At 41.0% G+C, this 22,184-nt stretch overlaps 1 protein-coding gene across 1 annotated transcript in view; it reads right to left on the bottom strand.

Annotated features, from left to right (window-relative positions):
* The window catches only part of si:ch73-14h1.2 (putative ferric-chelate reductase 1), a 36,553-nt gene that overhangs the window by 5,566 nt on the left and 8,803 nt on the right, over positions 1-22,184 (bottom strand). The window contains exon 3 of the mRNA XM_037083336.1: positions 16,818-16,894. Coding sequence (XP_036939231.1) covers positions 16,818-16,894 — 77 coding nt within the window. The remainder of the gene's footprint in view (positions 1-16,817; positions 16,895-22,184) is intronic.

Genomic DNA, 22,184 nt, shown 5'->3' with positions numbered 1-22,184 from the left:
TGGTGGACAGGCTCATCCATATACGTGAAAGACAGGGAGAGTATGACAGCTTCCGGCAAACAAGATCCTGTATAATATCTATATAATATAGCCCAATATAGCCCTTACAGTGTATTAGTACCAATGATTTACAGTGTTGGCCTTATGATTTTTCAGTTCTAACGTGAATGATATGTGTGAGCAGCCCCCCACATGCACACCGTAATATTGATATTTACAATCAAAATTAATTGTAAATTGATGAAACATTAATTAATACAAAATCATATTTACCATATACTAGTGTGATAGTAAGTATGATATTTGTTTTGACCATTTTATTAATTCTCTAATTTGAGAATTCAGTTTATTTAATCTTACTTTTGTGTAATTGTGTGTGTGTGTGCGTGTGTGAGAGAGAGAGAGAGAGAGAGAGAGAGAGAGAGTGAGTGAGTGAGTGAAGCCCCCTACCACCACCACCATACAAAGATAATATTCACATTTGTATTCATAAAGTATTCACCATAAAGTGTGTGTGTAAACGTACGTGTTTTTAAGCTTTTATTTTAGTGGTTAACTAACTTCCGCTTCAGACTTCCGGCATGGATTTGATATATGGCGGCTTTTATTTTGGTTTTAGCTCAGCGATTAACTAACTTCCGCGTGGGACTTCCAGTATGGATTGGATAAATGGCGGCTTATATTTTGGTGATTAACTAACTTCCGTTTGAGACTTCTGGTATGGATTGGATATATGGTGGCGCCCTTGTTGGCCATCTTGACTGCAGATGGGTACCCTTGAATGAGACACATGCTAACCGCAATGAGTGGCATCAAGTAAGAGGCTTTTGTTTGGGCAGAAACAGACAGCATATAGCATGTTTTTCTTTGTCGTGCTTATATTGTTGTGAGAGGCCCACTGAGGCCGATTTATGGTTTACTGTACTGTGTGCTAACTGTGTTATTACACTCGCTAGGAGCTCATTCAGGCTAACCCAGCCTGTGTAGTCTTGCCGCCTTGTGCAACCACAATACGTTGTGTTCCGGCTCAATCAGCAGACGATAAACAAACCTTGATTTGCTTGCTGGCCACTGTTTGAAGGAGAGACAATAGCTGTGGACCACATGGTCATTGTGTTGTCTTTGTTGTCTGCTTAGCGCTCGCTTAGCTGCTTCTTTCCTTTTACTAACACACACACCGAGATACACATAATCTCACATAATGAGCGATCTGTTAGAAACTTATAGTTAATAACCCCGCTATAACATAAGTCACGTGTGTCTAGTCCATGGCTGCGGATCCCAGGGGGGATTGGGATGACATGTCCCCCCACCCCTCAGTTTCTGAAAAACATGAATTGTTCCCCCAATAAAAATACCCTAAATTATTCAAAATGGAACAGATATATTTTCAGACTTCACATTCTTCACATCATCAGATCTAAAAAGAAACTAGAAAACCGCGAGCGGTTATGCGGGCCCTCGCTCCCCCGCGCCACCGTGGGGGGGGCATGGAGGCAGTGGTGCGAGCAGGGGGCAGTAACGGATGTTGGAATGAAGTTGATGGAGTGAACTACGCGGCATCAGTAAATTTAAGAGTAAGAACTGGTCACTTCCTGTTACCACCGGGGGGCGCCATGAGTAAGGTGGGACGTTAATACATCGGAACGTTCATGGCTGAGCTCCCATCATGCTTAGCAAATTTGAAGCTTCTAGGTTCGAGTATGTGGGCGTGAGAGCCGTTAAAATTTACATGGCGAGCGCCGAAACATTCACATTTATCAACCCCTAACAGCTACGCCCTTTGAGCTACAGACGTGCAGAGCACAACTTTAGATCAGCTAGATCTGGAGATGATCTGTACCAGATGTGAAGTTGATTGGGCGAAATCCCTAGGATGAGTTCGTTTTGAGTAAAAAAAATAAAATTCAAAATGGCCGACTTCCTGTTGGAATTTCAGCTTCCTGGCAAGAGAAATTTTTGTGCATCTGGGTATGCTTAACATCTTTACCAATTTTTGTTCAGGTACGACAATGTCATCGACATACCCTATGGGAATTTTTCAACTTTGTAGGGGGCGCTATTTAGCCATTTCACGTGGACCGTGTGCGACGACCCAAAAATATCGAATTTCGGGAGTGGCCGATCCTCCCTGCAAAGTTACACAACTTTTCCAGTTTGGGAAAGGGGCGAAATTGGGCAAAACAGTCGGTCAAGAATAATAAATAATAATAAACAATACAATTTCAATAGGGCCTTCGCTGACTGCTTGCAGTCGCTGCTCGGGCCCTAATGATTGAAATGGTGGAACAAATAATGTTTACCCACTCACTTGCATTGTAGACAGACATGGAATGTAGAGTCAGAAATATATTTGTCAGTTTCTTACATTATCTTACATGTTATATATTGTTCTCTTAGAACTGTTTTTAGAACTGGTTACCAGCACAAGTGGCACTGTAAAAACATGATCAGTTAGTTTACATAACTTGGTTAGAGCTTCATATTTTGATATTTTATATTAATATTAATATATTAATCATGCATAAAGTAGTCCCATACACTGGGAGAAAGGGAAGATGGTGAGAAGAAGTGGGGATCTGGGAGGGTTGGAGGAAGGCGAAAGATAAGAACATGTGTAGACATTACATGACCGAGTCCCTTAAAACTATGATTTACCAACAATAACAGTTAAGTAAGCAGTGACACGCGCTCTTGGCTGTTTTGGACAAATAAACAAGAAAGGTAAGCACAATGAATGGTTCCCTGTGCAGTGCTTTTTGAATGATATAGCGAGCCTCTACGAAGTTGTGATTTTTGGTGGTATGAGTTGCATATGGGAAAAAAAAAAACAACACTTTTGTGTCCTCACCAATCCTGACATGGGATCCGCACTCCTGGTCTAGTCCATTCCCTTTATTGACTGCAGAGGCGGACTCCTCACAGTAGCCCGGCTACCTTTTTGGAACTGTGGGTAATATGCCTCTAAATTCACCTCTCATGCAATCAAACTGCACACGAGACCAAAGACGACTGTCTTTGTTCAAACTTTGCACGCACATGTAGTGATCACCTTTGGTCGATATCCAGTGGGGCAAAAAAGTATTTAGTTCTCTCACTTAAAAAAATGAGAGAGGCCTGTAATTTTCATCATAGGTACACTTCAACTATGAGAATCAGGAAATCACATTCTAGGATTTTTAATGAATTAATTGGTAAATTCCTCGGTAAAATAAGAATTTGGTCACCTACAAACAAGCAAGATTTCTGGCTCTCACAGACCTGTAACTTCTTCTTTAAGAGGCTCCTCTGTCCTCCACTCGTTACCTGTATTAATGGCACCTGTTTGAACTCGTTATCAGTATAAAAGACACCTATCCTCAACCTCAAACAGTCACACTCCAAACTCCACTATGGCCAAGACCAAAGAGCTGTCAAAGGACACCAGAAACAAAATTGTAGACCTGCACCAGGCTGGGAAGACTGAATCTGCAATAGGTAAGCAGCTTGGTGTGAAGAAATCAACTGTGGGAGCAATTATTAGGAAATGGAAGACATACAAGACCACTGATAATCTCCCGCGATCTGGGGCTCCACCTAAGATCTCACCCCGTGGGGTCAAAATGATCACAAGAACGGTGAGCAAAAATCCCAGAACCACACGGGGGGACCTAGTGAATGACCTGCAGAGAGCTAGGACCAAAGTAACAAAGGCTACCATCAGTAAATCCTGCAGTGCCAGACTTATCCCCCTGCTTAAGCCAGTGCATGTCCAGGCCTGTCTGAAGTTTGCTACAGGGCATTTGGATGATCCAGAAGAGGACTGGGAGAATGTCATATGGTCATATGAAACCAAAATAGAACTTTTTGGTAAAAACTCAACTTGTTATGTTTGGTGGAGAAAGAATGCTGAGTTGCATCCAAAGAACACCATACCTACTGTGAAGCATGGGGGTGGAAACATCATGTTTGGGGCTGTTTTTCTGCAAAGGGACCAGGATGACTGATCTGTGTAAAGGAAAGAATGAATGGGGCCATGTATCGCGGGATTTTGAGTGAAAACCTCCTTCCATCAGCAAGGGCATTGAAGATGAAATGTGGATGGGTTTTCAGCATGACAATGATCCCAAACACACTTCAAGGTCCTGGAGTGGCCTAGCCAGTCTTCAGATCTCAACCTCATAGAAAATCTTTGGAGGGAGTTGAAAGTCTGTGTGCATCTGCATGGAGGAATGGGCCAAAATACCAACAACAGTGTGTGAAAACCTTGTGAAGACTTACAGAAAATGTTTGACCTCTGACATTGCCAACAAATGGTATATAACAAAGTATTGAGATGAACTTTTGTTATTGACAATACTTATTTTTCACCATAATTAGCAAATAAATTCTTTAAAAATCAGACAATGTGATTTACTGATTTTTATTTTTTTATTTATTTATTTTTTCTCATTTTGTCTGAAAATTACAAGCCTCTCTCTCATCTTTTTAAGTAGGAGAACTTGCACAATTGGTGGCTGACTAAATACTTTTTTGCCCCACTGTATTCACTGCCGCCATTTCTGAATTCCAGGTACACGATTCAGTTGAATGTGAATCATCACCTCAGGATTCCTGTTCTTGCGTGACTTTACCAAATCACGTTCGGTGTTTCCTGTAGTCTCTCCAACGAGAGCTATTAAGTCCCGTGTTCATTAATGACTCATAGTTATCTAGGTTTCATTAATCAACTGTAATTGTTTAGTTTTGTGTCGTTTTCTTTCCGCTTATCCGTGAGGGTCGCAGGATGTTGCCGTTTCTCCCTAGGGGGGCTGCGGGGCTTACTGGGGCCAAATCCAATTTCACATAATGGGCATAGGCCAGGGTACACCCAGGATGAGTTGCCAGCTCATCTCAATAATTGTATTAATTAATAATGATATTTTAATTTATATATATATATATATATATATATATATATATATATATATATATATATATATATATATATATATATATATATATATATATATATATATATATATATATATATATATATATATATATATATATATATATATATATATATATATATATATATATATATATATATATATATATATATATATATATATATAATCGATTCCCAACACCCCCCACTACTCATTCACTGGGTACACAGCTTCCTAGTGACCTGCAGTCAGTGTGCTCACTAAAACATCTTCAACCACCTTCACCAACCGGAGCTCCCACAGGTTGTGTCCTGTGCCCCTTTCCCCTTCCCCTTTCCCCTTCAAGTTCCTTAATAACAATAACTCTATTCTTGATTATCAGGACTCTGTCTGAGTATGGCAAAAACAGAAATCTTATGAATTTAAGAGAATTGAGATTAGGGTCTCGTTAGTATTAAAATTTTCTCCCATAATATTTAATGTATAAAGCCCGACTCATTAATTTCACCATCTACCGACAGTCACATAACTATTACTTTGCCTATTACAGTCTTTACATTTTCTGTTATCTGTTGTTCATCTAAATTCTCATTTCATTTATTTTACCCTGAATTATTTGGTTAATAAATATATATAACCTTATGTCGTTGTCTGGAACTTAATTTTAATGTGGAGAACTGAAAGAAGTCACTGCTTCAGAATATGAGACTGAATAAACTGATCAGGAATTGATTCCAACTGTTAAAGCCAAACTTGTACAGTTGGATTTTGAATTATGTCGGATTATTCAAAATAGTTAAACAACGAAGGTGGTGCCCCATTTACGAGTAATCACCAGTGATTAATTACCCTTATTGTCAAGTAGTGTCTCCTACATGTGTAAAGGGCAGATCAAGACTATTTTGGTCCTCCTGGCCAAGTTTGGGCAGTTCAATCATGGACAAAAAAACTGATCAATGTTACTCAGATTTTCTGGTGGTTCTGATGTGTATAAATGTATGTAAAACTATTTGAATGCAGCATTACTTTCTATTGGGTTACATGATACAGAACCTGTTTACGTTTGAATGGAATTAATTGTCCTGGAGCTTTCTTCTTTTCTTAGTTGCCAAGGCAGAATTTTGTGCACCTTCTCTCCCAATTCATAGTTTGCTTCTCAAAATGTTTTTTTTTTTCAATGTTATAAGTATTCAATATACAATATGTATTAATGGTTTGTATTTACTAATAACTGGTGTTATAATAACTGGTGTGTCCCATAAAATAAAACTATTGGGAGAAGAAGCATAATTTGTCTCACAGAGTAGCCCAATCTGATCATGAATTTGCAGAAATCTGTTTTTTGAAGCAGAGTAGGGTTCAGACACCACCTGTACATATTAGTAGCTTTTTCAGGCATATATATGGACAGGGTCAGAGGTGAGTGATCTGATAGTGTTCTAGATAAACACTCAGATTCTACTGCTCTGTGAATCAACCATGTTGTCAACAGGAACCTCAGACAACACAACTCTGCTGGGTCTCATCACCAAGGGTGACGAGACTCACTACAGGAAGGAGGTCAACCTTCTGACCACATGGTGCAGAAACAACAATCTCCTACTGAATGTCAGCAAGACTAAGGAGATTGTTGTTGACTTTCCTAGAGGCCTCACCCAACACCTGCCACTGACCATCGATGGTTCTGCTGTGGAAAGAGTGAGCAGCACCAAATTCCTGCATTTGTCTCCACGCATCATATAAGTTTAATTCCTTCATTAGTTCTATAGTGATTTTGGCTGTGTTGGATACTGATCAAAGTTGACTTATCAAGGAGAGGATCCAGGCAAAAATTTAAATCACTCCCTATCAGAATGTTTTGCCGTCCTCCTGACAACGTCAAGAATATGTCTTGAACAAATTAATCACTGTCATAGTTGGGTGCATACAAATTCAAAAGAGTCCAGGGTTCTGAGTAAATCTGACAATTCATTAAAACATATCTCCCCAATGTATCAACAATGGTTTCTCCAATTGTTACAGGGCTGTTCAAATGTATTAAGACAGCCACTCCCCTGGCTTTAGAGTTAAAAGATGATGATATTACATGCCCCATCCAATCCCTCCTCTATTTCCTATGCTCCAGTGGTGTCAGATGAGTTTCCTGTATAAAGGCTATGTCTATTTTCAGTTTTTTCAAATGCGTTAAGACTTTTTAAAAAAAAACAAAAAACAAAAACCCAGAATTTTATTGCTTTTCAACAGAAACAAGAGCTAGACATTTTAGCATCAGCAGCATATCGGTAACACACAGACAGAAAAAATGAATAAATAAATAAAACAGAATAGTGCCATCCATCCATTCTCAACAGAAATACCTTGACTACTTACTTGACCACCTCCCCCTCCCTCTCTTACACACAGAAGCTTTTCACCATATTGTCCTGTGTACAGATAGTACCGACTAGTGTAGCTGTAAAAAAAACCCAGCAACATCCACTTTAACCTTTCATGATAGTACACAATAGTACATGCAGTAAAATAAGCTGAGTTAAAACACTAACCCATAGCAGTATTGGAGCAAGAAGTTACAATAAAAAGACACCTATGAGTTTATTTTGGCTGGGTGAGGCCACTGCAGGGAGTATTGGCCTCTCAGCACTAACCCTGGTCAATTCAGTTCATTCATTAATTAAGTAGTCAGGCACAGGACACCACATTTCAATAAAGGGCCTTTTGTTACCCTTCAAAACTGCACTGATTTTTTCATTTCATGAGAGAGAACCCTGAATATCTCCCTGTAGCACAATGTGGCAGTAGGTGGTCTATCCTTGATCCAGTTAATCAAAAAAAAAAATTCTGGCCAATAATGGCTATTTGTCACATAGTTTGAACTATAAATGGTTTAGAATTTACATTGCCAGAAATAATGGTAGTAGGTTCCAATCTCTCTTTGACAGGACTCTCTTTAGAGATATTGAATTGTAACTGTAGTTGCTGGAAATTCATTAATGCGCTATCATGGTATAATTCTCCAATTACACATGACCAGGAAGATCCTGGTTCCGTACAAGAGGGGTCAGGAATGAGGCGCAACTTCCTCTACCCAAATATTTACAGATATCCTGCCACACTCCATGTTGTATATAATCAGATTTTTCTTGATATCCCCAGGTAACTTCTTCCTATCGCCCATGACCAAGCTCCATAATGAGGAAGGCAAATATGACAATGAATCTTGGCAGGGCCGTGAGTCAAGATGAGCATGTAACCACTCCCACAGGAAGCGAGCATGGGAGGCCCAGTTGTAAAAAAAAAAATATGTTTGGCATGGCCAGGCCTCCCCTGTCAGAGGGCAGCAGTAGTGTTTTCATTTTCTGTCTAGGTCTCTTGCCTTACCATATGAATCTGGAGAATGCCCTTTCAATATTGAGAGCAACCTTCTTGGAGATCCATAAATGTAGCATTTGTAAAGTTAACCCAGTTAGATTACCTAGTGGCATGGCCTCTGATTTGCCAAAGTTAATGGTTAATTTGTTAATTTGTAGCCTGAGAAGGAACTGAACTCATGAAAAACAAAGAGAGTAGCTGGTATTGATATTTCAGGTTTTGTTAAAAACAGCAAAATGTCATCCGCATAAAGCACAATTTTGTGAACTGTTCCCCCAACTGTCATACCATGCACATCTTGGTGTTGCCTAACAGCCTCAGCCAGAGGCTCAAGCGCCAGTGCAATGAGCAGCAGAGATAGAGGGCAACCCTGTCTCGTCCCCCTATGCAACGAGAAAGGTGATGATTGTGTGCCATTAGTTATGACACGAGCCTAAGAGTGTCCTAAAAACATGTCAGTGAGTGTTCCAACTACAAGATGGCTCAATTTTTTATAAAATTCTGGGCAGAAACCATCAGGTCCTGGAGTCTTACCACCCTTAAGGGAGGCTATGGCCTGCGGACTTCCTCCTCAGTCACTGGTGAAATTAATTTTTCCCTTAGTTCATCTGACAGGGATGGGAGAGGCACCCTGTCGAGAAACTGCTTTCTCCTCTTATCAGAGGAGTTATATTCAGATGAGTACAGTTTCTCATAAAACTGCCACATGACCCTATTGATGTCCTTGGTTTTGTAGTGTCTGACCTTGTTGTCGTCCAGCAATGACGGTATCATATTTGCCTCGATTCTGCCTCTAGCCAACCTCGCCAAGAGCCGGCCAGGTTTGTTTCCTGACTCATAGAGCCTATGTTTAGCAAAGAAGATGGCTGACTCTGCCTTTTTAGTTAACAACTGATCTAGGGCTGAGCGGGCCACCTCCAGTCTTTTAAACAGGGTTGTAGAAGGTGTACTTTTAAATTGAACCTCCAGCTGTTTTATTGTATTCTCTAAGTCGAGTGCTCTTTAATAGCAGACATTTTCTGAGCTGTGGTGTAGGATATAATATTCCCCCTAAGATAATCTTTAGCTGTTTCCCATAGCAATGATGGGCTAACACCTGGGGTCTTATTAGCAGCCATAAAGACATTCCATTGTTCAGTAATATAGTCAATAAATGGAGAGGGGTTCATCCTCCAGTGGCGAGAGGAGGGATCAGAGTATAGAGGGCAGATGCTCAAACTTACATGAGAGTGGTCAGAGAGTGAGCATATGCCAATTAAGCACTCCCTAACCCTATCCAGAACCATTCTGGATGACAGGAAGAAATCAGTTCTTGAAAACGTCTGAGGAGGTTGGGAGAATACAGTGTAGTCTCTTCCCTGATGGGCCTAAATGAGCCACAAATATCAGGTGGTTTATCTTTCTTCAGTATGAGTGTAATACTTGCTAGGTTAAACATTGCTAGGTTAAGTTTCACTGAAACTTAGCCTCAAGGGCATCAAAACATTCATTAAGGCAGTGCAGGACTGACTCTGACACCTCTCTCTGACACAGTTCCTCACACCTATCATAAGTTCCGGAGGCATGTCCGACTTGGTGGGAGAAGCGCTAGCAGGGCCACAGCTACCGATGGTACTAGCTCTAGCTCGGGTAGCTTGGCTGTCGGTGGATTTGGCTTCGCTAGAGATGATTAGGGAGATATGTATACACACACTTGTGGTCTGTGAGCAGAAAAGACACAGTATAGAGATGATTTTGTAAGTTGCAGAGAGGAGCACTGACTAAACACGTCTACATCCTTCACATGCGCACTAGCGCCTCCTACACCCAACCTTCCTGACCTCAACTGTAAAGCCAGACTCTACTCATTTTGCACACTGTAATGGTGTGTTCAGAGTTGGCCCTAGGCATAGGCCAGTGGTCCTCAATAGGCGGCACCTGGGCTGCATCTGGCCCGCCAGCCGCCTATTTGTGGCCCCCAAACTGTTATTCCTGTGTTTTGGTTGGGTCGGCATGTGTATACCGGGACCTGTTTCCATGCCAACAATTCACAGACAGCTGGGTCACTCACTGCTGCGAGCACAACTTTCACTCGTTTTTGGAGCAGTTCGCATATTTACATTTTGCTGGCTGTAGGAGCAAGTTCACTGCTAAAAGAAAAGCGGACAGTGAAAACTGGCCATTCGAGGAAGAATGTACTGAAACATTTGCATTCATTCTCCCTCCAACCAACACACTTGTGCTTAATATGCCAGGAGACTATAGCTGTGATGAAGATTTCCCATTTGAAACTGCATTATGAGATGAAGAATAGGAATTGTGGGGGAGGGCGCTAGTGCGCATGCGAAGGATGTAGACATGTTTAGTCAGTGCTCTTCTCTGCGACTTACAAATTCATCTCTATACCACAACCCTTCTACTTATAGACCGCAACTGTGTGTATGAATGTCTCCCTAAGAAATCTATTGAACTGAGAATCCAACATGCCGAAGCCAAGCGTCTCCAGTAAAGCCAAATCCACTGACAGCCAAGCTACTGGAACTAGGGCCAGTACCATCTATAGCCATGGCCCTGTTAGCGACTCTCCCACCAAGTTGGACGTGCCCCCGGATAAAACTTATGATATGTGTAAGGAACTGTGCAAAGAGGTGTCAGAGTCAGTCCTGCGCTGCATTAATGAACATTTCGATGCCTTTGAGGCTAAGTTTCAGTCACTTGCAGCCTCGCAGGTCGAACTGCAATCCCGTATGGCTAACCAGGAACAATCCACTAGCAACCTTGATGCCCGCATGCTAGTGCTTGAGGCTAAATGCACCAAGCTGGAGGGACGCAACACTCAGCTTCACACCAGGGTGCTGGACTTGGAGGCCTGCTCCCGGAGACAATAATAAAATTGTGGGGATACAAGAGGGTGACAAGGAAGGAAGATCCACAGAATTCGTCTCCAAACTAATTCCAAAACTGCTTGGTGTCGAACACTTTTTACATTCAGTCAAAGTCGACCGGGTGCACCGCTCCCTTCAGCCAAAGCCGACCATCGGCGCCAAGCCACGTACCATCCTGGCGCGCATCCACCACTTTCAAGAGAAGGAGCTGATTCTTTGCCTTGGCAGACAGCAGTCCATGGAGTACAATGGATGCAAGGTCCTTATCTTCCTGGATTACACCAGCGAGGTCATGGCCCAGCGCCGCGCCTTTAGAGAAGTGCTGCAGGCTCTACGCGACGAAGGAATAAAACACACACTGCGCTTCAAGCTTCATGTTTACCCCCAAGACGGTGGAGCACCCAGGATCTTCACAGACCCAAAGGAGGCGGCAAGATCCTTGAGAAGGGATAATGTACGAGAAGGGGAGTAGATCCACACACTGACAGTCTTCATTCTTCATTTAATTCATGGTTGCGCCAAGGTGAGGCAACTGTTTGTTCAAAGCAGCTGAACAGCTACTCTCAGCACTGGGACCTCTCTGCATACATTGTTTTATACACCTGTTATACAATGGTCCACTTCGAACTGCTACCATGTTCACATAGCCAGAGGTGCTGATACTGTTTATATTTTCCTTGCCTTAATAGATTTATCTCGTGGTACCATATAGTTAATGTAGTTGTGATGTCGCTGGGAGGGGGCTACTGGTGGCATAGATAGTTCCGTTATTTGCCCAGCAGCTCCCTTTGAGATGAATATGGGATGCTATGTGCCAGGTTTGGGTAGGTACAAGGCGGGATGGGAGGGAAGGGATGTTGCTGTTGTTAGTTTCTCTTTTTTGTTTACTGTTTTTTCATACAGTCAGTACTTTACTTCATACCACTTGGTTGTATGGGACACTTCTGTCTTATGGAAAGGGCAATATCCCTGTAAAATTATCTAACATTGATGAACAAAGTAGTAAAATTTGTGAGCTTTAATGTGAATGGGTTAAACGGTCCTGTTAAACGGAAGAGAGTTCTAACACATTTGAAAAAACTGAAAATAGGCATTGCCTTTATACAGGAAACCCATCTGACACCACTGGAGCATAGAAAATTGAAAAGAGATTGGATAGGGCACGTAATATCATCATCCTTTAACTCTAAAGCCAGGGGAGTAGCTGTATTGACATATAAGAACACTCCTGTAACAATTGGAGAAACCGTCGTTGATGCATTGGCAAGATATGTTTTAGTGAATTGTCAGATTTACTCAGAACCCTGGACTCTTTTGAATTTTTACGCACCCAATTATGATGATGATTCATTTATTCAAGACATACGCAAAACATTCTTATAGGGTGACTTTAATTTCTGCCTGGATCCTGTCCTGGATAGGTCAGCTCTATCGGTACGCAAATCTAAAGCAGCCAAAGTCACCATAGAACTCATGAAGGAGTTAAACCTTACTGATGTTTGGAGATGGATGCACCCTCAAACCCGAGACTATTCCTTTTATTCTGGTTGCCACATTTCTTTTACTCGGATTAATCTTTTCCTGCTGTCGACACAGCTGATTCACAGAACAGTAGAATCTGAATACTTATCTAGAACACTATCAGATCACTCACCTCTGACCCTGTCCATTTATATGCCTGAAAAAGCTACTAATAGGTATAGGTGGTGTCTGAACCCAACTCTACTTTTCATAAGAGATCAGATTGAGCTATTCTGTGAGACAAACTATGCCTCTTCTCCCACTAGTTTTATTTTATGGGACACACTTAAAGCCTTTTTAAGGGGACAAATGATCTTTTATACCAAAGGTATCAAAAAGAAATATATGGCAGAAGTAGAAGGATGGAAGCAGATATTTTGAAACTGGAGAAGGAGTTTCAACAATCAAGGTCTAAAGAAGTATACCAGTTATTAGTAAATAAAAAGCTTAAATATAATACAGTGAATACTTATAAAATTGAACAAAAAAAAAAAACATTTTGAGAAGCAAACAAAGATACTATGAATTGGAAGAGAAGGCGCACAAAATTCTGTCTTGGCAATTAAGAAAAGAAGAAAGTTCTAGGATGATTAATTCCGTTCAAACTTCAAACAGGTTCTGTATCACACAACCCAATAGAAATTAATGGCGCATTCAAACAGTTCTACACACATTTATACACATCAGAACCACCAGAAAAACGCTGAGTAATATTGATGAGTTTTTGTCCATGATTGAGCTGCCCAAACTTGGCCAGGAAGACCAAAATAGTCTTGACGTGCCCTTTACACAAAAGGAAATTGAAAAAGCTCTGGGCTCATTGCAAGCAAACAAATCACCAGGAGAAGATGGATTTCCTCCAGAATTCTACAGGGAATTTAAGGATTTGCTCCTCCCACTTCTCATGGATGTCATTACCTAGCCTCTAAGACTCAAACACTTCCTGAATCATTCTCTACGGCTATAATTACTGTTATTTACAAAAAAAAATAGAGATCCATTGAAATGCTCTTCATATTGATCACTTTCGCTGTTGAATACAGATTACAAATTGATTTCCAAGGCCCTGGCTAACAGATTTGGCCAATATCTGCCACAACTAATAGATCCAGACCAATGTGGCTTCATTTCAAAGCGCTCCTTGGCTAACAATCTATGCAGGCTCTTTAATATTATTCACTTAGCAAAATCTGAAATGGAACCCAGCGTGGTTGTGGCTTTGGATGCTGAGAAAGCTTTTGATAGGTTAGAGTGGCCATATTTATTTAAAGTACTGGCCAAGTTTGGGTTAGGCCTGTTATTTATCAATTAGGTTCAAACTCTCTATCATAAACCCCAGGAAAAAATCAGCACCAATGGACAGATTTCATCTGCATTCTCTTTAAGCAAATCGAGTCGACAGGGATGCCCTTTGTCTCCAGCACTTTTTGTCTTGGCAATTGAGACTTTAGCTGAAGCAATTAGAAAATATTCTGATATAAAGGGCTTTCAGGTGGGTCAGACGGTTCATAAAATTAATCTTATGGCAGACAACATGATTTTGAGGATCCTGGTAACTCTCTCCAAACTACAAACTGTATTAAATACTTATGGTAGTATTTCAGGTTATAAGGTGAATTTGGGAAAAAGTGAAATTATTCCACTGATAAACTTTGATCATTCCAAACTCCAGTGCATGAGTCCCTTTAGATGGCCTGTGAATGGTATAAAATACCTTGGGATAACTGTAGACACCAACCTCAAAAATCTGTACAAATTGAATTACCTCCCTCTGCTCAGCATGATTGAAGATGATTTACATAGATGGATGGGTTTGCCTCTCACCTTGATTGGCAGAGTTAATTGCATTAAAATGAATGTACAACCAAGACTGCAATATTTGTTTCAATCCCTGCCCATTCCATTTCCACAATCCTTTTTTGAAACTCTCAATAGATATGTCAGACAATTCATATGGAATTGTAAAGCACCCCGGATATCCATGGAAAAGTTATCGTGGGATATGGTTCAGGGGGACTTAGACTACCCAGTTTTAAAATCTATTACTTGGCAGCACAAATGAGGCTCATCTCATCCTTTTTTGAGGGCAATGACGCCCCTTCCTGGACACAAATCAGATTGCACCCCCTGGTGGAAAACACTGACTTTTTTTTATAAGCATAACTCTGGAACTGTAAATAGCAGGACAGATAACCCTATACTGAGGCATCTGATAAAGATTTGGTATGAGGTTTACAAAAGTCTTGGGTTGAAGGTGGGATTGTCAACTAAAACACCCTTAAAACAAAATATCTGTTCTACTTTAACCAGAATCACAGGAGTTAATGTTCCAGTGTACCCTGAACTTTGTTAATTGGGGAACTTTACAAGTATCCATATCCAATCCATATTGGCAAATCTCTTACATCAAGTAATTAATGTGGTCATTTGCATTGACTTTTCTCACTGACAGTTTCTTTTTTTTCTTCCTGAGGGGTGGTTCTCTTTGTGGGGCAGGGAGATTAGCCCCTATGTTTTCCTTTTGTTATGTCTGTTTATGTCGCACTGTCTGTGTATTGGATATATAAAACTGAAAATAAAATAGTTAAAAAAAAAGAATAGGAATTGTGAAGAGCCATTTCCTCAAAATTCAAAGGTAAGAACAACACAGATAAATGCACTCAAACGCCTCAAACTTGGGGAGAAAAAAGCAAAAAAATACTATTTTTGACCAGTACTATTACTGCCCACAGCCCACAGCAACATTACTTAATAGCAAAGCCTATTAAATATGCTTAAAAAGAGGCCTTTTTCTGGGTTCCTGGCTCATTGCACTGTACCTGACCTTTGTGATGGTGGGGAGCAGGTTTGAGAGGGGAGTTGACCCCGAGACCAAGAGAGAGATTTATTGTTACTGAAGTGAAATCGCAAGGTCCAAAAGACTGAAACCATCTGGCGTATTTTTAATTTATCACTTGTTTCTTTCTGCAGTTTTTATTTGGTGTGATATTTTTGACTTAAAAGAAATAAAATCTTGATTACATACATGCAGTTCCTGTTTGAGTGTAAGAAAGTTGATTGTGACATTGACTGCGATGCAAGGGGGAGACAGCTACAATCATGCTAGGGCACCAAATTGGTCAGAGCCAGCATTGGATGTGTTCTATTATTGAACTTTCAGCAAAATATTTGTGGTAGGGCTGTTCCTATGTGGGGACGGCCAGTTGGAGTGGGAGGGGCAGACCTGCTGCTCAGTTGCTCAGAGCCTCCAGTTCTGCAAGAGAGAGTTGGTGCAGATTCTGACCTTCTGAAGCACATCAGGATCTGCTCTGATCCAGAGTTGATTCTATGGGAGAAGAGCTCAGAGATTACTTTTGAACTTTAGCAATTAAAAAGTGGATTTATCTTCACTCCTGTTTATCAATATGACTGCAGCAGTGATCCGGAGGTGACCTCCAGGTTCTGTAACATTGACTGCTGGCTGGAGCTGGAGGGGAAACAGACTTTCCTTCATGAAGGTAATGTTACAGAGAGGAGAGGGGAGAACCAGAACCAGAACCAGAGTCTCTGATGAGTGCTGAGTTTATTGAGAGGCTAAATTGAACTCAAACACCTCAGTGTGTGCCGTGGCTCACTAGCTTACAGATTCAGATTCAGATTCAGAATACTTTATTAATCCCCGGAAGGTAATTGTTTTTGTTCTTATGCTCTGTGCAAAGTAGAAATAGCAATATAGCATGAATGGAAACAAGCGCTAAAGATTAAGATATAAATAAAATAAAATATTAAAGTAGACATTAAAATAAAATAAAATATCAAAGTAAGCAGTAAAATACAAATAAATGATAAAATAGTAAAGTATAGAAACTGAAATATTTACAATATACAATGAAATGGTTGTGGAGTTATAAATAAAATGAGAATGTATAGTTATATTGTTTGTTTTGTTTTATAAATGTTTTTATAAATTACGGCTATTGAACAGCAAATTTCTCTTGCAATTTGGGGCAAATCAACACTGCGTGAGTGACGTGAATTAGCATAAACTATCCCACAATCAAATTTGCACGAGAAATGCAAGGTGAGGACCCAACTGTAACTGTGCCCATGGTAGATGTGCATCTTTTAGCATGTTATTATATAGAAACAGCTGCAGTATAACATTCACTCATACCTCCATGTTGTTACAGTGCACGGCAGTAAACAGGGTGGTGTTGATGCCCCTGAATTTTCCAATCGGCCACAGCAGAGCTGGAAACAGAAAAAACAGAGTTTGAGTTACTTCCTCAAGTTTCACATGATATCTGCTATGATACTAACTATGCAGAGTATATAACCGTATTGCAACTATACAAAAATAGAACAAATGTGAAATGAGAACTTATTTCAAGGAGACCTATTATGTGTTTTCACCTTTTTCCTTTCTTTCAGTGTTTTATATTTGATGTAGGTTCTTGTTCTCGAGCCAATCTCAGCTTGTTCAAGTTAACAATGAATCCTGACTGCATGCCAACATTAGTCACAGGGTTCCACAAGGTTCTCTGCTCAGGCCAATACTATTCACTTTATATATGCTTTCTCAGGGAATATCATTAGAAAAAACTAATTTCATTGATCTATAGATTATTCACAATCATATCATCCAGATAGCATTAGCATCAGGACATACAAACCTGGATGACCCGCAATTTCAGCTACAGAAATTTCTGTGTTTCAGTTCCTCCAAATGTGTGACTTCCTTTCTTCCAGCGTTTTTCCGTTCCTTTCCCCCACCTGTCCTTCGGCCAGCTCACTCCACCTGCACCTCAGCCCCTTGTAGTGTGTGTGTGTGTGTGTGTGTGTGTGTGTGTGGTCTTTGTTCTCTCTCTTGTCTTTGTCAGATTGTTCTATATTCTCCCATGCTCCCCTCCTGTGTTCCCCTCCTGTGTTCCCCTCCTGTGTTCCCCAGTGTTTCAGCCCAGCTTCCTCCAGTGTTATTCTCGTGTTTCTCTGCTCTGACATCATGGTGTAAACTAGTTTTAGGTTCCTTATGTTTTCATTGATTTGTACTTTGATTTTGTTTAAGCTCTTTTGCTGCTACTTTGTGTTTTATTGACTTATATTTGGTTTTCCTGGATTCTTGTTGTTTTGTTCCATTCAAATTTTTTGTTTAACAAAGCGCGCCCTGAGTTTCTGAATCCTGTCTGCCTCCAGAGGGGTTTCTGCACAGGGGTCCTACTACTGTAAGGATGCGACTACTATCTATAGTCGCATCTTGCTACAATCGATACACGGACCCCCGTATTGATTTAAATTTACCATTAACCGGTCGATGGCTGATTTTCAAGTTATGTATCGGTTGACTGAATCTTTGCTGCTAACTCTGCAGAGCATCTCTAAACTCTTGTAAGAAGGTTAAAGGTCACTTCTAAAATCCTCCTCCTCACAAAGCCCTTAATAGTCAGGCACCGGTACATTTTAAGGACCTAATACTACACCTCACTCGAATACTGTGCTCACAGGATGCAGGGTTACTTGTGGTTCCTAGTAGGGCTGGGTTGACATGAATAATTTGCGTCAACGCGTCATCCCAAACAGGAAGTTGAGAATAACCCCTGTTACACAGAGACACTGCATTAACGCCGCAACCGTTGGTCATTCACATAGAGCAAAGCACCACTGGAGTAAAGACGAACCCCCATGTAATTCCCACAGAAAGCTGCGCTGTGGCTCCTAAAGAGACGTGACGGTACACGTCATGACGATGATGTCGGTGTGTTTCCCAGGTGTACCCCCTGTAAATCTAAACCTGCAGACCATTTATAATGTGTAGTCAGAATCAGAATCAGAAATCATTTAATGTCCTGCAGATGGGGGAAATTTGTTTGTCACAGCAGCGACATAATACAGTGATCCCTCGCAATAACGCGGTTTACTTTTCACGGTTTCACTACTTCACGGATTTGCATCGTGCATTGTGTTCTGCATTCTGATTGGCTAAAAAGTCACTCCGCTTCTTCTCTACCTGTGCGTCAATAACGTTGCAGTTTAATATGTACACGTATGTAAAACAGCTTGCCAAATTTACATTACGTACGTGCAAATTCTCTTGCAATTTCGAGTTTCTCTAAAACCCATAATGTCGACCAACAAAGGCACCTGTGGCAGGGCCCAAAAGGCAGAGGAAGATGCTATCTATCGCAGATAAAGTTAAACTTCTGGACATGCTAAGGGAAGGTAAAAGCTATGCGGCTGTAGGTCAGCATTACAGAATTAATGAATCTTACGTTCGTTCCATAAAGAAGGAAGGAAAAAACATAAGGACGACAGCAGCAATAAGTTTTAACAAGGATGCAAAAAGGGTTGCAACTGTCCGCAACAAGACCATGGTAAGGATGGAGTCTGCATTAGCTCTGTGGATTAATGACTGCAGGAAAAAAAACATTACGTTGGATACAAACGTTATCTGCACAAAAGCGAGAATACTGTATCAAAACTTTGCTGACAGTGACAGGGAAGAGGAGGAGGATGCCGGGCCATCAACAAGTGCTGTTCACGCAGTACCAAGCGCATTTAATGCCAGCAAGGGCTGGTTTGAAAACTTTAAGAAACGCTTTGGACTTAAAAATGTTTCTCTGCACGGAGAGATGGCCTCTGCGAATACCGCTGAAGCAGAAGCGTTCGTGAACAATAAATTCAAAGCGATCATTGAGGAAGGGGGATATAAGCCTGAACAAGTTTTTAACATGGATGAGACTGGCTTATTTTGGAAACGAATGCCCTCCCGCACCTTCATCATGCAGGAAGAAGCCAAAGCCCCAGGATTTAAAGCTTAAAAAGATCGTTTGACTCTGGTTATGTGCGGAAATGCTGCAGGTTTCATGATTAAACCAGGGCTTATTTATAGGTCTAAAAATCCCAGAGCACTGAAAAACAAAAATAAGGATGATTTGCCCGTTTACTGGATGTACAATGCAAAGGCTTGGATGACAAAAGCGCTCAATCTGGATTGGTTCAAAAACTGTTTCATCCCGGAGGTCAAGTGTTATTTGAGAGGAAAGGGACTAGACTTTAAAGTGCTTCTGCTCGTTGACAACGCCGGAGGTCACGCTGATGATTTGGCATATGATTGTGTGCAAATCAAATTTCTGCCGCCAAACACTACATCCCTGATTCAGCCCATGGACCAAGGCATCATCCGTGCTTTCAAGGCTCTCTATACGCGCAACACCCTGCAACATCTTGTTGACGCTATGGACTCGGATCAAGATTTCTCACTAAAGGACTAATGGCGTGGATACGCCATCGCATCATGTCTCCAAAACATTCAGAGGGCCATTCAGGAGATGAAAACTGAAACTTTGAATGCCTGCTGGAAAAAACTGTGGCCAGAGGCAGTGCAAAACCCAACCGGAGGCTCGCTTGACGAGGTCCATCACTCTGCCGTAGATACAGCTGTGAATCTTGCTAAATAGCTTGGAGGAGACGGCTTTAATGACATGAGTCCGGATGACATAAATGCCCTGATTGAAGCAGATGCACATCCGCTGACCGATGCAGACCTGGCAGAAATGACAAAGCCACAAAGCGACGATGAAAGAGAAGAGGAAGAAGAGGACACAAGTGTGGCTAAAGATGAGGAGGAAGGACTAACACTTGGTCGCTTAGCAACCATGGTGAGAATGGCCACTGAACTTCAGCGAGTAGCTCAAGAATGGGACCCTTTGATGAGCCGTTCATTACAGTTCTCCAACATAATCGATGGTGGCATGTCGGTGTATAAGGATCTTTTTGCAAAGAAGAAAAAAGAGCGACAACAACTGCCTATCACTATGTTCTTCTCCCGAACAAACACACCTGCACCGCGGGCTTCAAAAGAAGAAAACACTGCAGAGCGGAGTCAGGATGCAGCGGCTCAGTCTGAAGAGCAGTGAAATACACCTGAGTCACTATTTGTCCGACTGTACTTTGTATTTTTTTCATAATCATTTTTAATTTTCTCCCGTTTAATCCAATTACTCGGGTCACGGTGGGCGGTGCTAATCTCCGCAATTTGAAGCCTTCTGTTCACATTGATGATTAAAATTATTATTTGACAGTACAGTACAGAAGTTATTTGTTGAAAAAAACGTTTCTAAAGTACTTTTATTTGTGAAACAAATGCTTGAGCCTGTAAAATGGTTTGTTCTTTCTTTTCAATGCATAATAGAGTATTTAATTGTATAATAATTGTAAAAAAAAATAAAGGTTTCTACTTCACGGATTTTGCCTATCACAGGTTCTTTTTGGAACGTAACCCCCGCGAAAAACAAGGGTTTACTGTATTACAAAAACAGAAACATGTTACAATAACAGGAACAATAACAAAAATAACCAATAAAATCAAAAAGGGAATAAATAGACATATATACATATTTACATGATGTAGTGCAAAATTAACAGCAGTTTTTGTTTTGTTTTTTGTTTTTTTTTTAAATGTAGATTTTAAATACAGATAATAAATATGAAATAAATATGGGTGTTAAGGAACTTTACCAGAAAACAAAAAACAGAAAAGTGACCTTGTGCAGACATACTGCACAGTGCAGGGTACAGGGTGAGGTCTATAGACTATTGGGAGCAGTGCTGGTTGTAAAGTCTGACAGTAGCAGGAAGGAAGGACCTGCTATACCTCCTGGAAAGTGAAAGAGCTACATTTTTTGCACTAAATTACATTATCACATATACGCCATCAGTAAATAGGTTGTTGCGTGACTTTGTCACTTGCGGGGACGGAGGCTGTTTGCTGGGGGAAAGTTCACTAAAGTCTCAGTCGGGAGGGCTGACCATTGTGGTGATTTCTATCAACACAACCACTTGAGTGAATTAAAGGTTTTTGCCGGTGACAGATGCTGTTTTTCGGGCAGAAATGTGACGAAGAGTTGGTAGGACAGGCGGGAGGACAGACGCTGCTCTGACTACAACTGCAGTATTTCTTTCCTCATATAAGTTACCAACGACAGTTACAGTTACTACGTTACTTTTGTTTGGTCATGTAAATTAATCATTAGACTAGTCGACTAATCGAAAAAATAATCGCTAGATTAATCATTTGGGACAGCTCTAGTTCCTAGAGTCTCCAAAAGTAGAATGGGAGGCAAAGCATTCAGCCATCAAGCCATCAAGCCATCAAGTACCTGCAGAACCATCTTCCTGTGTCTGTTCAGGGGGCCCTGTGTACGTTAAAGTGTAATACTCATATATCAACAAGTAGAGCTGTTATTACTCCCCCCATCCAGCGTTCAATGAACGATCGTTCATGAACACGTTCATATTTTGGGCGAACTTGAACTGAATGTACTGTATTCTGCCTGATGAATGTTATTGTGAACACGTTCCTTCTGGCGTTTGTGAACAGCGTGTTCTCACTTCGTTCAAGACAGTGCCAGACTTCCATCGAGCCTTCCAGGCGAAAACCGGCTGAAACACACCGTAAACAGGGCTTAATATGTAGCGGAAAAACACCCAATCTGGCTGTTGTCTATAAAAAGGACGTTGGGCGAGAGGCTTCTACAACTCGCTT

Source organism: Acanthopagrus latus, chromosome 21 (assembly GCF_904848185.1).
Source record: "Acanthopagrus latus isolate v.2019 chromosome 21, fAcaLat1.1, whole genome shotgun sequence".
Classification (NCBI taxonomy): domain Eukaryota; kingdom Metazoa; phylum Chordata; class Actinopteri; order Spariformes; family Sparidae; genus Acanthopagrus; species Acanthopagrus latus.
Note: the sequence above shows the minus strand (reverse complement) of the source record. Positions and strands in the feature narration are given on the sequence as shown.